The 21,588-nt window shown below is 40.1% G+C and overlaps 1 protein-coding gene across 6 annotated transcripts in view; it reads left to right on the forward strand.

Annotated features, from left to right (window-relative positions):
* The first annotated feature begins 209 nt into the window (after positions 1 to 209).
* ANKS6 (ankyrin repeat and sterile alpha motif domain containing 6) overlaps positions 210 to 21,588 on the forward strand; it is a 42,306-nt gene continuing 20,927 nt past the window's right edge. For 5 of the 6 annotated variants that reach the window (XR_015772386.1, XR_015772387.1, XM_014256665.2 and 2 more), the window contains exons 1-7: positions 210 to 617; positions 4,095 to 4,594; positions 6,904 to 6,948; positions 8,650 to 8,854; positions 12,310 to 12,416; positions 13,857 to 14,005; positions 20,959 to 21,169. Coding sequence is in view for 4 of the 6 variants with exons in the window: in XM_014256665.2 (XP_014112140.1) it covers positions 253 to 617; positions 4,095 to 4,594; positions 6,904 to 6,948; positions 8,650 to 8,854; positions 12,310 to 12,416; positions 13,857 to 14,005; positions 20,959 to 21,169 (1,582 nt within the window). In the remaining 2 variants the exon portion in view is untranslated. Of the gene's footprint in view, positions 618 to 894; positions 1,121 to 4,094; positions 4,595 to 6,903; positions 6,949 to 8,649; positions 8,855 to 12,309; positions 12,417 to 13,856; positions 14,006 to 20,958; positions 21,170 to 21,588 lie in introns of those variants that run through there. The other variant, XM_088054110.1, reaches the window with a different exon arrangement.

Below are 21,588 nucleotides of genomic sequence, written 5' to 3' on the forward strand. Positions count from 1 at the left end.
TGGGGCTGCCAGCTGGGCAGGAGAGGCTCCGAGACCCCCGGCCCAAGCTGGGATAATCCTCGCCGGCTCCGAGGAGCGCAGCGCGGCCCAGCCCGGCTCCCCCTTCTCGCCGTGCGAGAGCGGCCGCGGCGCTGCGGCCGCCCTGGGCCGGCCTCCTCCTGCCAGCCGAGTCCCCTCCTCCCTGCTGCCTTCCCGGCGGCGGCGGGGGCGGTCGCGGGCGGAGGGGCCGCTCGGGGCCCGGCAGCGCTGCCCATGGGGGAGTGCGGGGTGTCCCCCCAGGTCCAGCTCTTCCTCCGCGCCTGCGAGCAGGGCGACTGCGAGACCGCCCGACGCCTCCTGGGGCTGCCCGACGACGGCGGCCCCGCCGACCCTGCGGCCCCCTCCTCCTCCTCCTCCTCGTGCGGCCCTGAGGAGGCGGCGGCGGAGCCCCGCGGCGAAGCGTCGTCCCCGCCGACCCCCGCCGTGCCCGTGGACTGCACGGACGAGGCCGGCAACACGGGGCTGCAGTTCGCCGCGGCGGGGGGCCACGAGCAGCTGGTGCGGTTCCTGCTGCGGAAGGGCGCCTCGGTGCAGAGCAGGAACCACTACGGATGGAGTCCCCTCATGCAAGCGGCCAGGTAACGGGGGAGAGGGAGGGAGGGATCAGGGCCGAGGCGGGGGTCTACGACCGCCGTCCTGCCTCGCCGCGGAGCATCGGCCTAGTCGGCGGCAGCCCCGGGGCGGGGAAGGGAGGGAGGGCCGCCGAGGCTCTGCCTTCCCCGCCCCCGGGCTGCCGCGGGCGCTCGGCTCCCTCTCCCACCGAACTGCGGTCCCCGGGCCGAGGGAGGGCGCCCGGGAGCGCCGGGGAGCTCCGGGCGAGTCAGCGTGGGGGAGAGAGAGAGGGCGGGCGCCATGTTGAGGGCCGCGGTCTGTTGTCGCCGGTGGAGCCCGGAGTTGTCCCGGGGGATCGGCGTGGGTGAGGAAAGGCTGTCCAGTGTAGAATTGGCTAAGTGTTATCCTGGGGCGTTAGAAACTTTACATGTTAACGACGCGGTGTTTGAAGCAGTGCATGCTGTTTCTTGGTTAAGCCAGCGCAAAATTTGAGATGACGTGAACACGAAATACTGCTCTGTGACAATAGGTATATGCACGTAGCCTTACTTAATTTTCCATATTTTTTTTGGTTTTAGGGTGTGGTTTTTTGTTTTTTTTTGTATGTGTGTGTCTTATGAAAACTACATCTGACATAAAACATACTGAAGTGAACAGAAACAAGCAGTTTCACTTGACTTGCCCACGTTTGCCTAGGTGTCTTGCTGGAGGATATGGAAAATCATTGCTGAGGGTTTTTAATGACACACCGTTGTTTTCTGCATCGGTGATGCTGTCTTTTGCGTAACCCACTCCTACCACAGCACTGTGCTACCAGTTCTTCCTGTGTTGCTAATGCTGCTGTTGGTGCTTGTCTTTATTTCTACAAGGACACCTTGCGCTCAAAGGTGTGTTTTGCAGGGTTGGAGGGCATTGCTGTCCTATAATAACTGAATGCTTAACCGAGAGAAGAAATGGTTTTTGTTGTTCTGGTGGTGGTGGTGGTTTGGTTTTGGTTTTTTGAGTTTTTTTTTTCGTTTTGTTTTTGTTTTTGTTTTTTTTTTTTAATTTCATAACATTAAAATACTTGGAAGAAAAGAATCCATTTCAAAGTCAACATTTCTCTTTTCAATTAATGGCCAGAGAAAGTTCCCAAAGAATGAGTCACACAGCTGGTTTCCCGGTAAGAACAAGGAAGACAAGGTTCAGCAATTTGGTTACTTTATGCAAGTTGAAAAAAAAGAAAAAAAGTTACAGAAAAAGTTTTAGATTTTTTTTTCCCTTTAATGAAAACCATATGCTCATTCCCTAAAAACAATAAAGTCAGATGAGTATAACCCCTCTCACTGCTTTCAAGAAATTACTGGCTGACATTTGAAAAGTACTATATATATAGTTGAAAAGTGTAAAGTAGAAGAACATGTTTCTCTTTTCTTTTTAATGGATAACCAGAAAAGAAACACAGTGTTTGTACAAAGGTAGGCTTTAGACTTATGTAGCTGTTTAATTTTCTGGCTGTGATTAACTGTATTGCAATTGAACAGGAGGTAGCATATATGTACAAAGTTAACTGCGTGCAGGGGTTGCAAGCTCTACCGAGGTGATGCAGTGAAGGGTACCAGGATAGACCTCGGGAGTACACAGGCTCCAGAGGCTTCCTCCTGCAACTGTGTACTTTCTGGAAGGAAGCTAAGGACTTTGGGGCTCGTGGTTGCTTTAAATGGTTAGTAACATTTTTTGGGGTTTCCTCAACTAACATTTGCTTTGCTGTTGTGTACAAAGGCTGCCTTCAGGGTCAAAGTTGGGTTGTGCTAAGTACAGTGTGCAGGAGCGTTAGTAGTGCATGATACCTGCAACAAGAGCATGACCCACACATCCTGTCAAGGTATTACATTTATTAAAATGTATTTTAATAAAACATATTTAATAAAATATATTTAATAAGATATTAAAATATGGGGTTGCCATTTTCTCACTGATAATTGACTGATTTGGTGTATGGCTTACAAGATTGTCTTTTGCTTACTGACAAACTAGCAGAGCCTCTGACATTCAAGTGATATCAAAACTGGTTTGCTGGTAAAACTGGTGTCAGAGTTCAGTACTCTGATCAAGTTCTTGTAGATATTCCACACAAGGAGGGTTTGGTGCCAGGTTTCCTTATTGGAAGATACTTGATATTACAAGGTTTTAACTTAGCCTCATAATACAGCAGTCTCTTGAAATCATAGTGCAAGCCTGACATAGCAGCTGCAACAGACAGTTGAATCACATGGCACACCCATTACCAGTCCCTGTATTCTCATCACCATAATGCTGGGTGTTGGAAGGAATGGGTTAAAAAACACAAAACTGTTGAGGAGGATTGTAAGTCGCTCAAGTCATCTTGTAGACAGGAGTAATTCTTGAGGAGCCTTGTGTGAACTGCAGGCCAGTGGTCCTTTAGCATGAGCTGGTAATGGTGAGTGCTTCTCAACTTCTCTGTCTCTGTCTGTGTGTTGCTTTGGAGATCCCCAGGTTCCTGAGATAACAAATAAATTTACTCTTTGCATTCTAGCTGCGGGAATTTGTGGTTGTTCTGGCTGCATGCTTGTGTCAGCTTATGCACTGGGTATCCCCAATTAGCAGGAAGGAATATGCGACTGGAAGCCAACTCAAGCGCCTTTCTTAAAATTCATTTTCTGGTTGCTCAGTTTTGGTGCTTGGTGTTGTGCTGTGTATGTGACCATGTGGTCTTTCTGACTGAGGAGCAGAATACTTTCCACTGATACTTCCCCACTAGGGAAGGCCATTCACGTGGCCAGTTGTCCCACTCTGCTTGTAAGCCATTTCTCTTAAAGATCACCTCTAGTTCCCTTGGTATTGAGGGAAGTTCAGCTAACTTTACAACAGTGATGGTCATTCACCGTGTTCTTCTCTGAGCTTCATGGCCACATCTGTGTTCACTGAGTCTTCTTCCATTGTGGGATTTCATTGGTAGTTAACAATTGGAAAACAAGGGATATTACAAATATAGAAGACTGACTCTCCAGTTGATAAAATGGTCTTTTTTTCCTTAGTTAGCACTGACTCTTTGCAGTTTTTATTCCAGTTGTTCAATAGTAATGAGGGTACTTAATAAAGATCTCTGGAAACAAGCTGGCTTTGATCTGTTAATGTGGTACAGCTGTGGAAATAAGAGGATGACAGTGATGCTCTGGGTCATGGAAGTTATGAGTTGGTGCCCTGCAGCAGGAAATGAGGCTGGCACTTTGTTGCTTTGAGCAGACCATCCTCTTCAATAGGTGCCTGCTTTAGGAGCATGGTCAGTGGTACATGTGGAATGGTTTAGTTTACAGTCCTCAGCTGATGATTGCTCTCCTCCAGAAAGGTGCCAATTGTCATATTCAGAGATGTGTGTATGATCCCTCAAAGTGTACATATTAGTCGAGAGGCAAATTTGGTAACTAAGTTTTCTAGGTTCAGAGTATGTTGTTTTTTGTAATTCAAGGTGTTAATTCTCTTCCGTATCTCTTTCTCCCAAGGTTTGGACATCTAAATGTGGCCCACATCTTGCTGGAGAATGGTGCTGATCTCAATGCGCAGAACAAGTTAGGAGCCAGTGTCCTTACAATGGCTTCCAGAGGCGGTCACATCAGCATGGTGAAATTCTTGCTGGAATCCGGAGCTTTTGTGGACAATTACGACCATTTTAGCACAAATGTACTTAACAGCAGCAGAGATGACCTTCCTGATATCACTCCACTGATGGCAGCTGCTCAGCATGGGCATGAGGCAGTAGTACATCTGCTGCTAGACTGGGGAGCTGATTGTAACTACTCTTTAAAGACAATGGGTTGGAGTCCTTTAATGCTGGCAGCTGTTAGTGGAAAGGTGTGCTTGGCACAGCAGCTCATAGAGAAAGGTGCCAATCCTGATCACTTGAATGTACTACATAAAACACCTTTTGAAATCTCTGTTGGTTTCAAACACAAAGACATGAAGGACTATTTGGAATCTCTCACAACCATCAGGCCTCAGGCAGGTATGGAATGTTACTTTTTTTTCTCACTTTCTTGCACTTCTGATTGTGTATTTAGAAATTGAGGAGCTTATTTTGTATGGACATGACATTCTTTGTAATTTGCAGCTGGATTTTTGAAAGTGTTGGGGTAGGCACGCCTTCTCTGCAGAGGTATGAGTGCCCAACTTCAGCAGATTTTTTTCCATGCTAGGATAAAATTCTTGTCTGTAGGTGGCTGTTTTGGGGACACTATTCAAGATATTTATGCAATAAATATTTTCAAGATGTTTATGCAAACCAGCACAGGGAAGTGCTTAACAAAAGGGTTTGAAAGAGCTGGATTTTCCAATTTTGGACTGCTTGCTATGAGACGTAAGTATATGTGGCTAGCTCTAGAAGGATCACTTTCCACTGCCATGTGGACATGGCCAAAACTGTTGTCTACATTTGGTGTCACTCCTGCAGGTCAAGCTTCCCTTGTACTTGAAGAAGTAAGGCCAAAAATTAGACATCTGTTTCTGCTGTAGAGAAGATGTTAACTCAGATATTGACTTATAGGTTATTGGAGTTTTCATGCAGCCATGCTGCCAGGCAGAACTGATTCATTGTAGATGTTTGCTCATGACCAGTCTCTTGAAAAGCAGACATCAGTTGGATAGAGTACACAGAGATCCATGGGATTCACTAGTGTCCAAGTGTCTGCATGTACAGGATGTATGTGCAGGCAGAGATGGCCTCATGAATCTTGAAAGTGTTCTGTGGTCATATGACTTGAAGAATTGAAGGACCCTGTTTAAGTGAGGGGACTGGGCTTGCTTTAAAGATTAATGTTTGTCAGTTGTGCTGGGGGGGAATTTCTACCAGCAGGAGGGTAGTAACTCATTTGGGCAGAGAGGGGAGTAAAAACATTATTCTTCCACACAAATTCCTGCACTGGTTTTTGACCATACTTCAGTCTCCTCCTGGCGCTGGAATCTTGAATACCCTGTGAAGAAGAAAGATAATTTCTGTCATATGGAAGACAGGAAAAAAGGAACTTTTCATCTGATCATTGGCGTAGGTAGGGCGAATTGCCTCCTAGGAGAAAGCAGCTCTCTTCCCACTGCTGTTCTTGGTAGCAAATTCAGAACTACCTGGAACGGCTTGAGTGTTCCTGTCCTTGTCCTTACATAGGCTTACCCAGATGGCAGTCTTTCCTTCTGGCATCTTCTCATGGTCTGCTCCCTGAAACTGCCTCTCTTCCAGGGCTTTCACATGGCAAGTATGGAGACTGGTCCCTTCCTAAACTAGTCTTTTGAAATCTGTTTTACAGGGGTGAGCTCATACACACAGTTCCTTCTATAAGACCACTTTCTGAATCAGGAGAAAATGTAGGACCTATCACTTTATTTCCTTAAATAAGAATTTCCTTAAAATAAGAATTTCTTGGAGTATTTTTTGCTTTTCAGCAATTGTTTTTGTTCAGCATATTAAGGTGACTTCCTCTGGAATCAAACTGTGAACATAAACCTTCTCTGTATTTCATAAAAATGCCAGAATTTGGCTCATGAAATCTCTCAGTGTCTCCTTGTTTTCCATAAAATTTTGTTACCCCATTGATTCTGCAGTAATAATTTGTCTGTAATAATTTGGAAGATAGATGATGGTATTTTCTGGCATGAGTGGAAGGTGAAAAATATGTCACTATTTTTCCCTCATCTTATATAGTGTCAGAAATTTTGAAGCACTGGTAAGCCATGTAAAAAGAATGATTCTTCACTCAAAATATTTCAATTTGTAGTAATTACAGTTCTTATTATGGGGATGGTTATCTGGGAACTGAAGAATATAATTTCACAAGTAAATTGACACTATTATTTTTGTGACCTTTACAAATTAACCTGGAAATACTAAAGAGGAAATAAAACTGGAGCAGCTTGTAAAACTCCTTTTGAGTCACCTTTCAAAATAATCCCGTATTATTTGAGTGTTTGCTATTGTACAAGGGATTTTACCAGATCGCAGACCCATATTGTAGTTCTTTAGTGGATATTTTGGACTTCCAAGCAGGAAGCAAAAGCATTTCCAAATTGAAAAGCCTGGGCTGGTGCCTTATTATATTATTATAGTTTCTAGCTTTAGCTCTGCACAGAGGACCTTACAGGTGAGTCATTCTTGCCAAAGGTAATAAAGAAGTTGTCAGTAATTTTTTTGTTCTTATTAAATGCATGCCTAAGCATATGTTTTATAGTGCTTTAAATTTTTAATAGTTTTTCCTTTAAAAATTCTACTAGAAATTTTTGCCTTTTTTTTTTTTCTGATTGCTAATAGGAATGTTTATATTCTTTCAGATTCAGAAAAGAGTCAACCTGATGTCTTTAATGCTTTGAAACTGGGTAAGTACTGCCTGATTCTTCCACCCTGTCTAGTTTTGTCTATCAGACATGTCTGTTTGATAGCATGGGAAACATGATTTTTGTGTTCCCACTTTTCACATGTGAGCTACCAAAACATCTTTGTGGGAAAGCCTCAAGTCTGTTAGATTTTTAGAGTGATCATGTGCCCTTCTTCTACCCCTGTGATTTTTGAGATTTACAGATGTTAATGCTGGGTCAGAAGAAATATTATAGGAGGGGCCAAATAAATACTGCTCAGCACACTGAGTTTCAGCTATTTACTTGACAATGGATGGCAGCACTGTTAAAAAAGCAATGCATTAGGTTAAGGAGTGTCCAGGGTTCAAAGTAAATTGTGGCATCTCTGTAGGTTCCAGGGTTTCTGTTTAACAAAGTCTGTGCTCTGGGTCTGTGTTAAAAAAGTCACCTGCTGTCTTTTACCAAATTGGAACATACAAATAATAGTTCTGTGGTTTTCTATCGTTCCTGTTCCAAGAAATTAGCTGAGTGGCATTGGTGGCTGTGAGTTTCAGTGAGTGCATTCAAGTGGCTGCAGGGTTTGTCTGGGATTCTGACTGACTTTCCAAGGAAAATGTTGATGCCTGTGATTGAGTTGAAAGCAGCCTATGCCATGAAGTAGTTTACCTTCTGAAGGTCTTTATAAAGGTGAAGATTTTTCCATTTGCATGGCAGTTGATGATTTACTTGTTCTTGCTCCTGTTCCTGTGGTGGTACACACAGTCACGCAGTTGTTGTTTTTTTTCTTTATCTTCTTCTCTGCTTTTGCCTGCCATAGGACATCAAAAAAATGCAGGACGTAGGTAAGCTTAAGCTCTCTGTTTAAGGTAATCCTGAATACCTCATACATATCTTAAAAGTGGTCCTTCTTCAAGATTTAGGAAAAAACACACAACCTTGTTCAAATATGTTCTGTAATGTATTTCATACTGCTTTTCCTAATCTAGACAGGAACTCAAGTGACTAGCAGCTCCTTTATGTGGAAACTTGAAAATTAGATTAACTTTTAAAGAACTGCAAAGATGACTAATGATGACAAACAACCTTACTCTTGAGCAAGGAGTAGGGAAGTTTTGTATTGGAGGCGTAGCTCAAATACAGGAGGAAGAAAAAAAGATCACTGAGAATATAAGAAAGTTGAACGCTGGAATAAACTCCATGGGATCTTGTGGAATTCTATCAGCAGAGGTTTTTAGAAGCAGTGAACTATCTCTGTAAGAGGAACTTAAGGGTCATTGTGAGACAGGGCATTATTCTACCTGTTTAAGGCAGTGGATGGCCTCCAACACTTTTTAGAGTGCCTTTGCATCCACCTACTTAGATTCTAAAATCCTTAGTTCTGTGGTTGCAGCCTGTGGAAATGGAACAGGGATCTTTGAAGGAAAAATCATGGTGCCTCAGTACCATCAATTTTCCTTACATTACATCATCTTACAGTAATTTAATAGAAATATTCTTTATTTGTGTCTTCACATGCAGGATAGACTGCAGTTCATACAGCCTTTCTTAGTCATTAATTTAAAAAATAATTCTTGTAATGGGATTTCACCTTAAGTGTACAGATAGAGAGAAAATGAGGAAAATACAGTGCCTTATTTTTTACGTAGGCTGGAAATTTTACGTAGGCTGGAAAGATGTACTAATTAACTAACATTTAGATTATGTTTTATCACTGTTTTTCAGGAAACTTTCAGCTGGTTAAAGAGATCATTGATGAAGATCTGAGTCAGGTTAATATTACCAATGTTGATGGTGCATCTCCTTTAATGATTGCAGCTGTAACTGGGCAGCTGCCCCTTGTTCAGCTCCTTGTTGAGAAAAAGGCTGATATTGATAAACAGGATAATGTTCATGGCTGGACAGCACTAATGCAGGCCACGTACCATGGGTAAGATATGTGCTCTCTTTGTGTCTAGCAGTAAAGAAGTTTAATTTTTCTTACATCCAAATAGATAAAACCCTTTTTGATACTGACTCTAGAAGCAGAGAGGTCTTACAAGAAATTAGGAGACTCATGACCTCAGTTTTTCATGACTCTTGCACTGCCTTCAGCTTTTTGGAGCAGATCTGAGTCATGTTTTGATCACCACAGTATAAGAAAGACATTAAACTATTAGAGAATGTCCAAAGGAGGGCAGCACAGATTGTGGAGGGCCCTGAGGGGAAGCTGTGTGAGGAGTGGTTGAGGTCACTTGGTCTGTTCAGCCTGGAGAAGTCTGAGAGGAGAACTCGCTGCAGTCTGCAACTTCCTCAGGAGAGGAAGAGGAGAGGCAGACACTGATCTCTGTGGTGATTAGGACCTGAGGGAGTAGCCTGAAGTATCAAGGCAAGGTTTAGGTTGAATATTAGGAAAAGGTTCTTCCCTCACAGAGTGGTTGGGCACAAGAATGGTCACAGCACCAAGCCTGACAGAGTTCAAGGAATGTTGGAACAAAGTGCTCAGAGACATGGTGTGACTCTTGGGCCAGAAGCTGGGTTCAGCGATCCTCATGGGTCCCTTCTAAGTCAGGTTTTTCTGTGATTCTGTGATGTTTGGACTTTAGAATGAATAGAGCATTTGGGAACCTGAAGCAAGCTCAGTAAGTACAGGGAACATAGTGCTCCAGGCTGTCCCCAGGAGCCTTGCGCACATTTCAGCTTCCATCCTTTGATGTTTTTCAGTATTGTGAAAGATACTATCACCCCTCCTGCCAGGGTTGTAAGCCTACATGAAGCTGTGAAACTTCAAGGCAATCAGCCTTCCATGTGCAACATTTACCAGTCTTAAAACCATTCCTGTGTTCTCCTACAGCTTTTAGTTTTCCTGGAGTTTTTGAAAATGGAACCAAAAGAATTGTTATTTTCTGTAAAGCTTCTTCCTAAATCTAAGTAGATGGCTAGGAGTCAGACCTCAGAAATTGCCCTGGCTGGTACTTCACATGTGATATCTATCATATACTTGACACTCTCTGAATACAGGATATTCAGTTTAGGAAGGTGAACTTTTCTTTGTTGTTGTAGAAAAGGCCCTCAGCAAGGTGAAGGTTCTCTTCAGTGGTAGTGCATTAATTGTATAAATGCAGGTATTCTGCACCAGATTTTATTTCTGGTCAGCAAATCTCCTTGGACTATGCAAGTGCAACAAAGAGGGGAAAAATAGGAGGTCAAGTTGTTTGCTTTGTGAAACTTTTCTGAAGCAGTTCTTGGGACCTTTATTGATAGTAGTGACAGACATTCCACAGAAGTCCACTAAGATCAGTTTTTCTGGTGCAGCTGTTTCACTTAGCAGCAGTCACCCAACATGCAGCTGGAATAGAAGCAGCCAGCATAAAGTGATGGGCAGGACTGCTGGTATGTCCTCTTGCTGGTACTCAGGTACTTCTCTTGTTTGTTGAAGCGCACACAAAGCTGAGTCCTGCATGTTTTCAGATACTGGCTGTTCAGTTTACTGGAGGACTGGGTTATGAAGATTATTTTCCCTAGTATATCAGTCAGTCTTCATAGTTAGGAAGCTTTGTTAGTAATTTTGTTAATATGCTTAACGTTTGAGGTAGTGGAATTTTAGGAGTCTTTGGTATTGTTCATGCTTAAGTAAAGCTATCTGAAGGACACTATCTTAGTGAAAAGACCAGAAGGACGTCCCAGCCCTGGAAATAGGAAGTAGGAAGGGTGTGACTTCTTGGGAACTTACAGCTATCCATGAAGGATAAAAGATACCCCTAGTCACCCAAGATAATCCCAGCATCACAGCCATCTGTGAAACCATCTCAGTGCTGTCTGGTGTCATAGGTAAATAGTGACAGCCAGACTGCATCCTGGAACAGCTGGATCAGTAGAAGAGCAGCATGGATGCTGCAGAAATACAGTTGCTGTGCTAAGTTTTACTCTGATGAGCAATCATAGTACAAGCAGTGATAGTACACTGGCAGTGTACAGGAGCCCTGTGTGTAAAGCCACATTCAGAGTGCCCTAGCGTGGGTGGAATACCTCAAGTGCATAAATAAGTACTTATCCTTGTAATTCTATGCTTTGTATCTGAGCCTTTTTCTTAGCGTGGACAGTTGCAAATTTTCATAACATCTGGAAATCTTTGGCCTCCACAGAGCCTCAGCTAACCCTTCCTCAGGACCACAAATAGTATGAAGGATCTTGGGCTTGAAAGAGGGAGCAGGCAAGGTCTCTCTGAGCCAGAGGCACTAAAAAATTGTGTCTCTCCAGGCTCTCAAGGTGCAGGACTGGAAAGCAGAATGGAGGGATGATAGTTTTAAAGAAGAGGAGAAAAGTAATAGTAAATATGCAGAGGAGTTGTGGTGAGGATAAGCAGAATTTTTGTTAAAGGAGTAACAATCCTCCATTTCAGGCTGATATTGTGTGGAGTGAGTTCAGGAGTGGAAAAGTCATCTGTATAAGAAATGATGCTCTAGACTAGAGATGTTGAGATCCATTTTTCATCTTCATTATTAGAAGTTGAAGTTACCTGTTGGTGCTTGAGAATGTTTTTCTCTGTGTTGCTGATGTGTGTCAGAGTTTGATTTTGTACAAGGTCAGTCACTGCTCAAGAGTTTTGTATTAAATATATTTTCCCTAGCTTTGTTGTCTGTTCTGTTATTTCATAGGCTGAATTAAGTATTGTTTTTAACTCACAAGGAGTCCTGCTTATTTAGTCAGGTGTATCAGAGGGGAGAGGGGCTAACTGGAACAGGATGGTGAGTGTCTTTTTTGCAGCTAGCTTTGAGGAGCTTTTGTTGGAGGTGTTTGTATTAGTTGGCATTTAATGTTGATTGGTTTTGCATTTTAAACACCTCAGGGAAGTGATAATGTGCCTGCTCAATTATATAATTTATAGCTGTAATTAGGTGAAGTACTGCTTGGAGTTTAAAAGTTATCTTCAGTCAATTTGGTTTTTCTGGATGCAATTTCTTAATGTGCAAGTTGTGAAAATGACGTTGCACTGAAGTATTAGTGATAGCATATGATTACTACTGAAATGTCCTTTGTTGTTCCATCTGCTTTTCTGCCCTAGGTATTCATTGGCTTTCGTGGGAAAGGTGTTCAGCAATATATTGCAGTCGTTTCCAAAGGATCAGCTTAAGAAACTGACTATTCAAATTAGGCCTTTAAGGCTAACTGTCTGCATGTCAATTAATGTAATTCATCGTGAGTAGACAGTGACTGACAAAGGATTTGTGGGAGCTTTTGAAGAGCTCGTGAACAAATTTTACACTAAGTTAGCTGTAGAACATGTAAAACTGATCTCTGATTGAGGAACAATGTTATAAAAGGTTGAAAATGGAGTATTGGGGGCTTCTTTCTTAGTTTACTTGTTCTTTAATATGATCAATGTCTTTTTTTCTTCCCTTAAAGAAACAAAAACGTTGTAAAGTACTTGTTAAATCAGGGAGCTGATGTTAACCTTCGTGCAAGAAATGGATACACAGCTTTTGACCTGATAATGCTGCTGAATGATCCAGGTATGCTATTTCAAAATGCTCTGGAGAAATGTACGACATAAGCAAATACACATTCCTTTCAATCTAGAAAATACATTGCAGTTGCTAGTATCCTCTCATGTCCAGGCTGGACTGGACTGAGAAAGGCACTCTGAAAGTAGTGGGGTTTGAGTTAATTGGTTAGATGAGTGTATCATCTGATACGGTCATGGGTGATACATCATGAGATGGGTTAACATTTTGTGCATTCCTCTTGCCTTTGGTTCCTAAGATGCTTGGAAACTGTGCTGTTGTGTCACCAGAGCCAGCTGAGTGGCATTTGATTGTGGACACACTGGTATTCTGTAGTGTCATCAGCACAGAGCTATGGGCAGGAGCTAGAAATTGCTCCTTGCCAAAAAACACCAAAGGGACAGGACAAGGAGAGCACAGTAGGAACAGAACTAGGCAACTCCTGGCTGAACCTCCCTCTAGTTCTGCAAAGGCTGAGAATAAATCACACCGTCAGGGTTCACGTTTGTTTGGGTGTGCTGTCGGACAAGGCAGCATGCTTTGGGGAGGCTTGAATGAAACAAGTATTTTTTGTTGCAATTTGTTTTACATGTATAATTTGTTATTGTTAACCTTCCTTGGTAACTGACTTGATTTATCTGAAGCTAAAACCATTACTGCTAATGAAGTCTCTGAATTTACATGTTATGGTGATCTTGGTTACTAGCAGATTCTTTTCCATGTCAAAAGTAGATCACTAATAGTAGAACCTTTTAGACAGTAAATACAGAGCATTATTTTAGAACCAATTTCTGTGACAGAATAGTTTGTCGTGCTACTTCTTTCTCTTTCGTTCAGTTCTCTCTGCCTTTCTGAAAATCCTACCTGACTCCTGTACAAAATGCAGATTTACAGAATTTTTTTTTTTTTGCTTTCCTGTCTCCTGTCATGCTTGTTCTTTTTTTGTCCTCTTACTTTTTTTCTTACTTCTTTTTTGTCCATCTTTTTTCTTAATGTTTCTTTTCAGTTCCTGTATTGTCCAGGCTGAGCATCTTCTTTCTCTTTGGGATTTACTTTCGAACTTCTTTTCTGCAACTTCCACTTGAGGAAAGAGTCTTCATTTTCCTTTAATCTATTCTGTGTCAGGTGAGGAAAGGGAGCATCTCAGTATTGTTCTTAACTTGTACAAAATGCGAGAGGAGGCAGTTCACTTGGTCACACGTCTGATTCCAGCTGAGTAGCATGCTTATTTTTATTGATAAATACCTTTAGAGAAATAATAAGAGCCCTTATTGTGGGGAGAAAGCATGGGAAAATAGGTCAAGAAAGAAGGAAGTTTTGGGGGTTCATTTGCTTTGTGTTTGAGAGGTAGATCCATTGCTACTTATGGGATTAACAGGGAAAGTGTCAGTGGCTGTAGTTTGGGAAAGCAAAACAGGCCAAACATTATCTTATTTTGCTTCCTTTCAGACACAGAGCTTGTAAGGTTACTGGCATCAGCATGCATGCAAGTAGATAAAGACAAGAATAAACTGAACAACAGATCATCTCTGCCTTGTTCCAGAAGCAGGCAATCCTTAAATGTCCCAATGTTGCCAGATGACAAAGGAGGCCTAAAGGTAAATATATTCATTCTTGATAAAAACTCATTAATTCCTGTAATGTATAAAGAGAGAAAGCAGTTGCTAAGTGTTTTGGATCTAATATGTAACTGGGTTTGTTGGGGTGTTGTGTGTGTTTCCGAATTCCTTGTTGACAGTGTGTTCTGTTTTTGTGGAGCATAGCATGTATTCACCTTTTTGTCAGGTGGCAAGGTAGTGGGAAGGGTTTGCATTGAAGCATTTCAGTGCCTAGAAATAGATTGCATGATTAAGTGGAAGGTACTGTGTTCATTTGTTTGGAACTCAGTTTCCATTATGATCTTGCTTATAAGTCTGGGCAGAGGGTAGACTCCTTCATTGCCATAAATGTTAACAGGCTACCGACATTGAAAATTAAAAAGATCATAGCAGAGATTTGAAGAGTTGTGGAGGAGTGTGCACTTCAGGCTTACATGTCCTCTGGCATGCTGTATCCTTAACTCAAAACTGATGTTAGTAGGAAACAACATGGAGTTAAAATAAACGTATGCAAACTAAACAAAGATACTGCAACTTGCATTGACTGTTTGCAAAAGAGAAGGAAAAAGAGTAATTTTTGTACTTGTTCTCATTATTGTTGCTTATTTCCAAGCATTGGTTTATTTAGGTGAATAATCTTATGGTGTATGTCAGAATTTCCTGGAGTTCATGATGTTGTCCTTTAAGTATAAATATTCCAGGATCTTGAAAAAAGTTATGTTAATTTCCAGGCTATTTTTGACATGAATTTTAAAGGCCATTTAAAGTTCTGCTTTAGAGCTCAGATCTGTTTTGCAGATATAACTGTGAAGGAACATGTGGTTGTTTTCATATGATTATGCTATTATTCAATATGATAAAACTTCATTTTCAATTTAGATGGACCTATTTTACTTAGATGGGAAACTGACAGATTAGTTTATGGCTTTATGGAGTACAGATCTGTGAAAGTATCCAGTTCTTTTTCTCAGGATTGGGATTAATGAGCAGAGAGACTGCTTTCACATTTGGATTTAGGATGTTTATTTTTCTTATCTATATTACATTTTTATAGACAATAAGCACTTCTACATACTAATCTAATGAGCTGCAAATGGCAAAGTAGGGCTCTGTCTATAAGGTCTTTTAAGTATAAACTGTTTAATTACCAAATGCTAACTAATTTATTTTTACTTTTAACCCAATAACTAAACAGCCGTGTTCCACACTGCACACTTCTCTGTCTAATCATCAATATTACTCAAAACTATGAAGAAGGAAGAAAGGCAAAGACAAGCTAACACCTTAGAACCTCCATCTAGTCTGTCATTCACTACTATATCTCAAACTAAGTTTTAAATATTTCACTCAGTGACTTAACATAATTTTATCTAACTCACACAGTTACATTCTTAGTCTTATTTTTGGAGTTGTTAATATGTTTTTGTACTTGATATGGCTTTACACTCTTAGTTGAATCCTTCTTTAGTGGAAGTTTTTGTGGAAAAACAAACATAGCCTTTGCCTTAGGTTATTAGCAAAAACAGACTTTTAATTTGCTTTGTTTTTGAGTTTTTGATAGATGGTTTTAGCTGTTATATTGATGGGGTCAAATTGCTAAATTAAAGTGACTTGAACATTGTTTTGACGGACAAAACATTTGGGTCTGGTGGCAAACCTTCTATCTAGGTAAAGTTAAGGCCTGGCTAGGGCCTAGGCTTTAAACTTGAAGGATATCTTAACTCATTTTTAAAACAAAGGCTCTAACACAGATCAACAGTGGATTGGATTGCAACCCTTCCAGTGTTACGATACAATGGCTTGAATTAGGGTCATAGAAGATTGTGAGGTGAAAAAAAAAGATTTCTCAGTGATAAGGATATACACACAACTATTGACACAAATGTAATATTCTGGAATATTTACATAATTGGTCTCAAAACTACAGAATATTACAGTGCTTACTAGTCATAATCAAACACTTTTTCAGCAGAAACTGTGTTCTGAATAGTTCTATAATAAATATAACCTGGAATATAATCTATTCTTCCATCACTTCTTAATGCTTTACCAATCAGACTGTCTGACCACGAGGATCTTACATATTTACATTACTTTTACAAATACTCAAAAAGGGCAAAAATGATATTTTCAAGTTTTCTGGCTGGAGGGCAGTGTCATAACAGCAATATCTCTTTGGGCCAGCATGTGACGAGAGGCTGTAGTGAGGGACCTCTCCTGGGATTTGTAGCAATAGTGTTTCTGTGCAGGCAGTTGCTCTGTGGTGAGCTGGAACTGTAAACAAAAATACTTCTGGCAACTCAGTGAGTACAGCATTTTTTTGTCTAGATCAGTGCAAATGACTGAATGTGGGGTCTGCAGGAGCATGGCAGTGTAAAAGTGAGAGGGAATTCATGAAGCTTACTTGGCTTTACATCAGGAGACAGAATAAACACGCCAAGAACATCTTTGACAGATGTTCAGTTCTCTCTCCTTTCACTTGGTGAAGAAGATCCCCTGATCCCATGGTCTCCATCAGCACCCAATTCCACTGCTTGATGCTTTTTGAGGTCAGAATTTTTTTCACCCTGATTTAACCTAGATCTCTTTTGTTGCCCATTAAATTGATTGATTCTTGTTCAGCGGTCACCTTCATTTTAATAAGAACTGTATAAATACTTTGAGAACTATTATATTAATTTTTTTTTCTAGTCCAAACAAAATTGATTAATGCAAATTTGTTTGTCGGTTTTGTTTCCTAAACTTTTTACTGTTTCTTGTTTGAATGTTATCTGTGAAGATGAGGATTCTAAAATGATTGATGAGACTCTGACTAGGATCACAGTATCACGTAAACAAAACTACATGCAAAAACTATGTCACAGATGTGTTTCCTATTATCAGTGAAATTCACTTTTTTTTGCAGCAGCAGCAGTAACTGTGCGTCTATACTTAGTTTCTGCTATGTTGTGACTGATTTTTTTCTTTAGTACACCTGCTTTGTTCCTTTCTTATATTAGTACACTTGATTTCTTCTTGCATGCCAGCTTGACCCCTACTGAATAATGTCGATTTGGCAGTGTTTAAACTTAGAGTGTTAAAGATCCTTACAAAACTGTCTAGATGCATGTCTTCTATAGACTTCAGAAAAACATGTTATGTTTCTTTGTTGTAGTTGTTCGTGAACATTCCTAAACCTACTGCACAAAGTATGTGTTGGGGTTAGAGGCATAGAAAATAGGCCCTTATCTGTGGTGCCTGGCTCTGACACCCAAGAGAGCACTGAGTTTAGCCTGAAACCATGGAGATGGCTTTTGAAGTTAAGCAAAGAAGCTAACAATGTGAGTGTGTAAGTTAGAGTTCTCTTAAATCACTGGATGAAAAAGAGTTTGGAGTTTTAGTTATATTAATAAGTGAATCCAGGATGGAGACTTTGGGGTGTTGTCTCTTCTTGTTGTTCTTCTTTCTTCATCTTCTTCTTCTCAGGGTTTTTGGGTAATAATGAGTGATTGGATGAAAGAGTCTGTAGTGCAGCACACAGGTGTCGGGTCAATGGGTCACTAAAAGAAATAACTTAGTTGGCATTTGATTATTGGATAATAATCCAATATAAAGACCAACATAAAAGACCTTGGAGAGATTCTTCATTTTGCACCTTTCTATCCTACTGTATGTAGCTCCTTGTACTCTGTATATATGTAATATAGATAAGGAAAGAATAAACAACTGAGCCTGAACATGAGAAAATAGCCTCTGTATTGCCAGTCTTGGTCCTGGGGAAAAAAATCCAACCACCAGTGTCACCGTGACAAGTATGTTCTCCCAATTTGAGATCAAATAATTTGCAGTTCGTCTCATTTTTTGGCTGTGGTCTTTTCCTTTTATTAATTTTACTTGAAGCATATGTTTCTCAATTGTTTGATGAATGCTACATGAAATAGCAATAAAAGCTTTATTAAAGTCAAACTGCATTCCAGCTTTTCCTCCCTTCTGCTCTTTTGACTGGTTACTCTGTCAAAAAGAGATTCATTTGGTAGAATTTATTTTCAACAAACCTATTCTGTGTCTTATGAACTGTGATGACATACAAAGTTTTTCAGTTATGCATTTTCATGTTAAGCATTTTGATCAGTAAATTTTCAGATTTTTCTTTTTCAGTAGTTGTATATTTGCCTTTTGCCTGATTTCTATTAATTCTTCCATACTCTTTAACTGAAGATAATCAATATTTGTTCAGAGGTTATGTTGCCTATAATTAATCTGGGGTAATTTTAATCAATATTGTCTGGTTTTAATTTGTGTAAGCTCATTTAAATACTCTTACTCTGTTAAGCAAATGCACATATATTCCTGCCTTCCTCTTATTAATGGTATTCACACTAAAATACCTGATTACAGGTAGGCTGCTTTTGAAGTTTAAGAAAAAGAAACGCTTTTCAGTTTCACCTTTTGATCACTTTTGTCGTTAACTAGTAGACCTTTTATTTTGTGATGTGTTTCTTTTATTTTTAATTTGTGTGTTGTTCCTTTGCATGCTGATAATGTAGGATATTCATGATCTCATTGTTCACCTCTATCACACAAGAACTGTTAACTGCTTTGTTTCTAACCATTTCATGGCCTCTGTGTGAATAGGTGGGTAACCACAGCAACCACCAAGCCACAGCTAAAATGCAAGGAGAAGATTTATTTTGTTACCTCAAGGAAGAGGCTGGGTGCCAGAGACACACAGGGACCCAAGCTCCAGTAGGCTCAGTCCATCCCTATAACAAAAGGCTTTGGGTGTGTCTGTGACAGTGTGTTACCTCTACCCAGGAATTCCACTTCTCCAATCAGGCAGAGGATGAACAACAATAGGCTAATAAATGGAGTTTTCCACACCTACATTTTTAGCATTCCCAGCTGAAAGGTCACTTTGAGTAGAAACCCTTCTCTCCTTCTATTTGATTTTAACCCTTTCCTCCCAACAGTCTCAAAAACAAAGTTGTCCCTTTTCCATATGCAAAAATTTTATTTCCTTTTTTTTAGTTCCTGCCTGTTCCTCTTCAGCATTCACATTCAGTTTCTATTTTAGATTAAAATTGTTTGAGGGCAGAGATTTTCAGTTTTCCCCCTTACTTTTTAATTCCTAGTATTATAAATGTCTAAGGTATTTCTGAAATGGCAACACCATTTTTCTAGTTCTCTGATACTGTTGCCTTCTCCCACTGCTGCTAGATTTCAACCTTTTTATAGACTCTATTTTTAACCAGAAATTAATTTTTGGTACTTGAATACCTCAGTCTATTTAAAGCCCTTTATTACAGCTTCTGTACATGTGTGATGTGGTAGGGGTATATGGAGAGGCTGCAAACTCCTGCAACAGCAAACTAAAAACTCCAGAGATCAGACTGTGAACACCAGAAGACAAGATGAACCTCTCCAATGTCATTACTTTCTTGTCATCGAGCAGTAGTTTTCTGTCTGGTAACATAGTGGCTCTACTTACTCCATTTTGGGGTAGTTTGTGGTAAGTGTTTATTAAGGAAGCAGAAGCACTGTGAGTAGGAGTAACAGAGATGTTGAGCAGTTAGAAGTGATCTTTCTTACAGAAGCAAGTGACCAAAACCAAGAAGTTCAAGCACTCTCTTTTGTAAACTCATTGGACTCTGTGTTAAAACTAGATGAAATTCCAGTTCCTTTTGGAAGGTGAATAAATGCTGAACTGTGGGTTTTATTGCTTTCTCAGAGCTATTTGTCTCTCTTGCCTTTTTTCATCAGATCTTTGTTGCTGAAAGTAATGTAAATCTTTATTAGTTGTGACACCGACGAGATACAGAGGTCTGAGAACTCTATACATTACTAATGCTCTGTGCAGATCTAAAACGTTTTTAATGGTCTTCTGCTACAAGGATTAATAAGCAAAGGATAAGAAAGTTGCAAAAACATATATCAGTGAGTAGCTGAAAAATACTAAATGCCAAGAAGAGAGAAGAAATATGTGTTGCTAGAAGGGATTGTTACCTGGATTTGCTATCACCTAAAGCCACCTATCTACCATAAAGTGTTGTCACTTTAACATGAGTTTTTATAAAGTGTTCCAGAATGGAAAGGAGAAACTTTACTATGAAATAATCAGAAGGTACTTATAATCTGATTTACCTAGAAGCCACATAATTTTTGGTGCAAATGGCATAGGTTTTGTATAGTCTAGAGAAATATCTTGCAAAAGACTTGAAGCAACTTGCACTGTCTGCCTGTAAAAATGTGCAAGTCTGTTGCACACAAAATTTTATTTTGAGCAAAGATAGTCCTTATGTGTAACAGGTTCCACGTATGTGATATCTGTATGGATGGAGGTTATATTTACATAGTCCGAAGGTTTATGTTGTTTTCACAGCTGCTATTTCCTTGCCTTGCTCTTTTTCAGTTTGTAGTCTTTCCAGTCTGGTTTAAATTATCTGTACAGCAGCACTGTATGGATTATGGATCTTTAGTTTGACATAAATCCTACCAGACCTCTTCAGGTTTGCCACTGATTTTGAAAATCTTGACGGGAAGCTTTGATGCATATTACATAAGCTCATATGCGCACCTCTAAAAAGCAGAAAATAGAGATGCCACTCATTGATTCCAGAGAGAGTCAAAATTGATGGTGAAATTGGAAGTTAGTGGGAAAATTAAATATTTGCTGTATAGCTACAAAAATTCCCTATTCAAATTGCCCTAATACTTCTATCTACTTTGGTCTTCTATATACTGTGGAAAAACAATTTAAAATATTTGCCAGGTAAAATAAGGGAAGAGATAATTATTACACATACAGTGAAGGATTCTGTTGGTAACTGCAAACCGCTTAACAGTGCTTTTCAGTTTACTTCAGAAATTCCTTGGTAAAGTTATTGCTGCTGAAAGGATTGCTTATTTATACATTTCTATTCTTCTTTGTTTTCTTTTAGTTGGAACTAAATTGTTGTGTCTTCTTATCCATCTAGTCCTGGTGGAGCAGGATGTCCAACCGATTCCGCAAGCTGAAGTTGACTCAGACATTGCGCCATGGGTTTCCTTCTAATGAGTTTGTGCCTTTTCCGGATGAGACCGAACCATCATTAAATTGCACTATAAAAGTAGCCTCACAGAGTGATACAGACACCTCTGGAAACCTTGATGCTGCTACAGCTTGGACCACAAATAACAAAGCTAGTGGTAAAGGCAGAGTTGTCTTGTGGGAAATGAGCTCTTGTGGGGTAGTCAGGATGATACTATTTCTGTATTTTACTGGGTTTACTGGATTAGCTCTGCTTTAGCTTCATATAAGTGAAAAAAACGTATTTACAGTCTGTAGAAAAAGAGATGTCCATTCTTACTGTTGATCATGCTGAGTGCAGCATCATTTAAGCAGGAAAATATTAATATAACCATGTTACTGTTCTTTAGTGAAAACCATTAAATACACACAGGTCACTGAAAAATGTTAATATATTCAATAAACTAATCTATGTAATGAAAACCATTTTATTTAAACAAATAAGTAATTCTGAGAAGAAAGAGAAATTGAAAAAGCTCAACTTGTAAAGCACATCTACTGAAATTGTACAGCTCTCCATGAAAATCCCCCACTGTCT

The sequence above is a fragment of the Pseudopodoces humilis genome, chromosome 1 (assembly GCF_049639895.1).
Source record: "Pseudopodoces humilis isolate 2021_Gansu_Grassland_sample_001 chromosome 1, ASM4963989v1, whole genome shotgun sequence".
Classification (NCBI taxonomy): Eukaryota; Metazoa; Chordata; class Aves; order Passeriformes; family Paridae; genus Pseudopodoces; species Pseudopodoces humilis.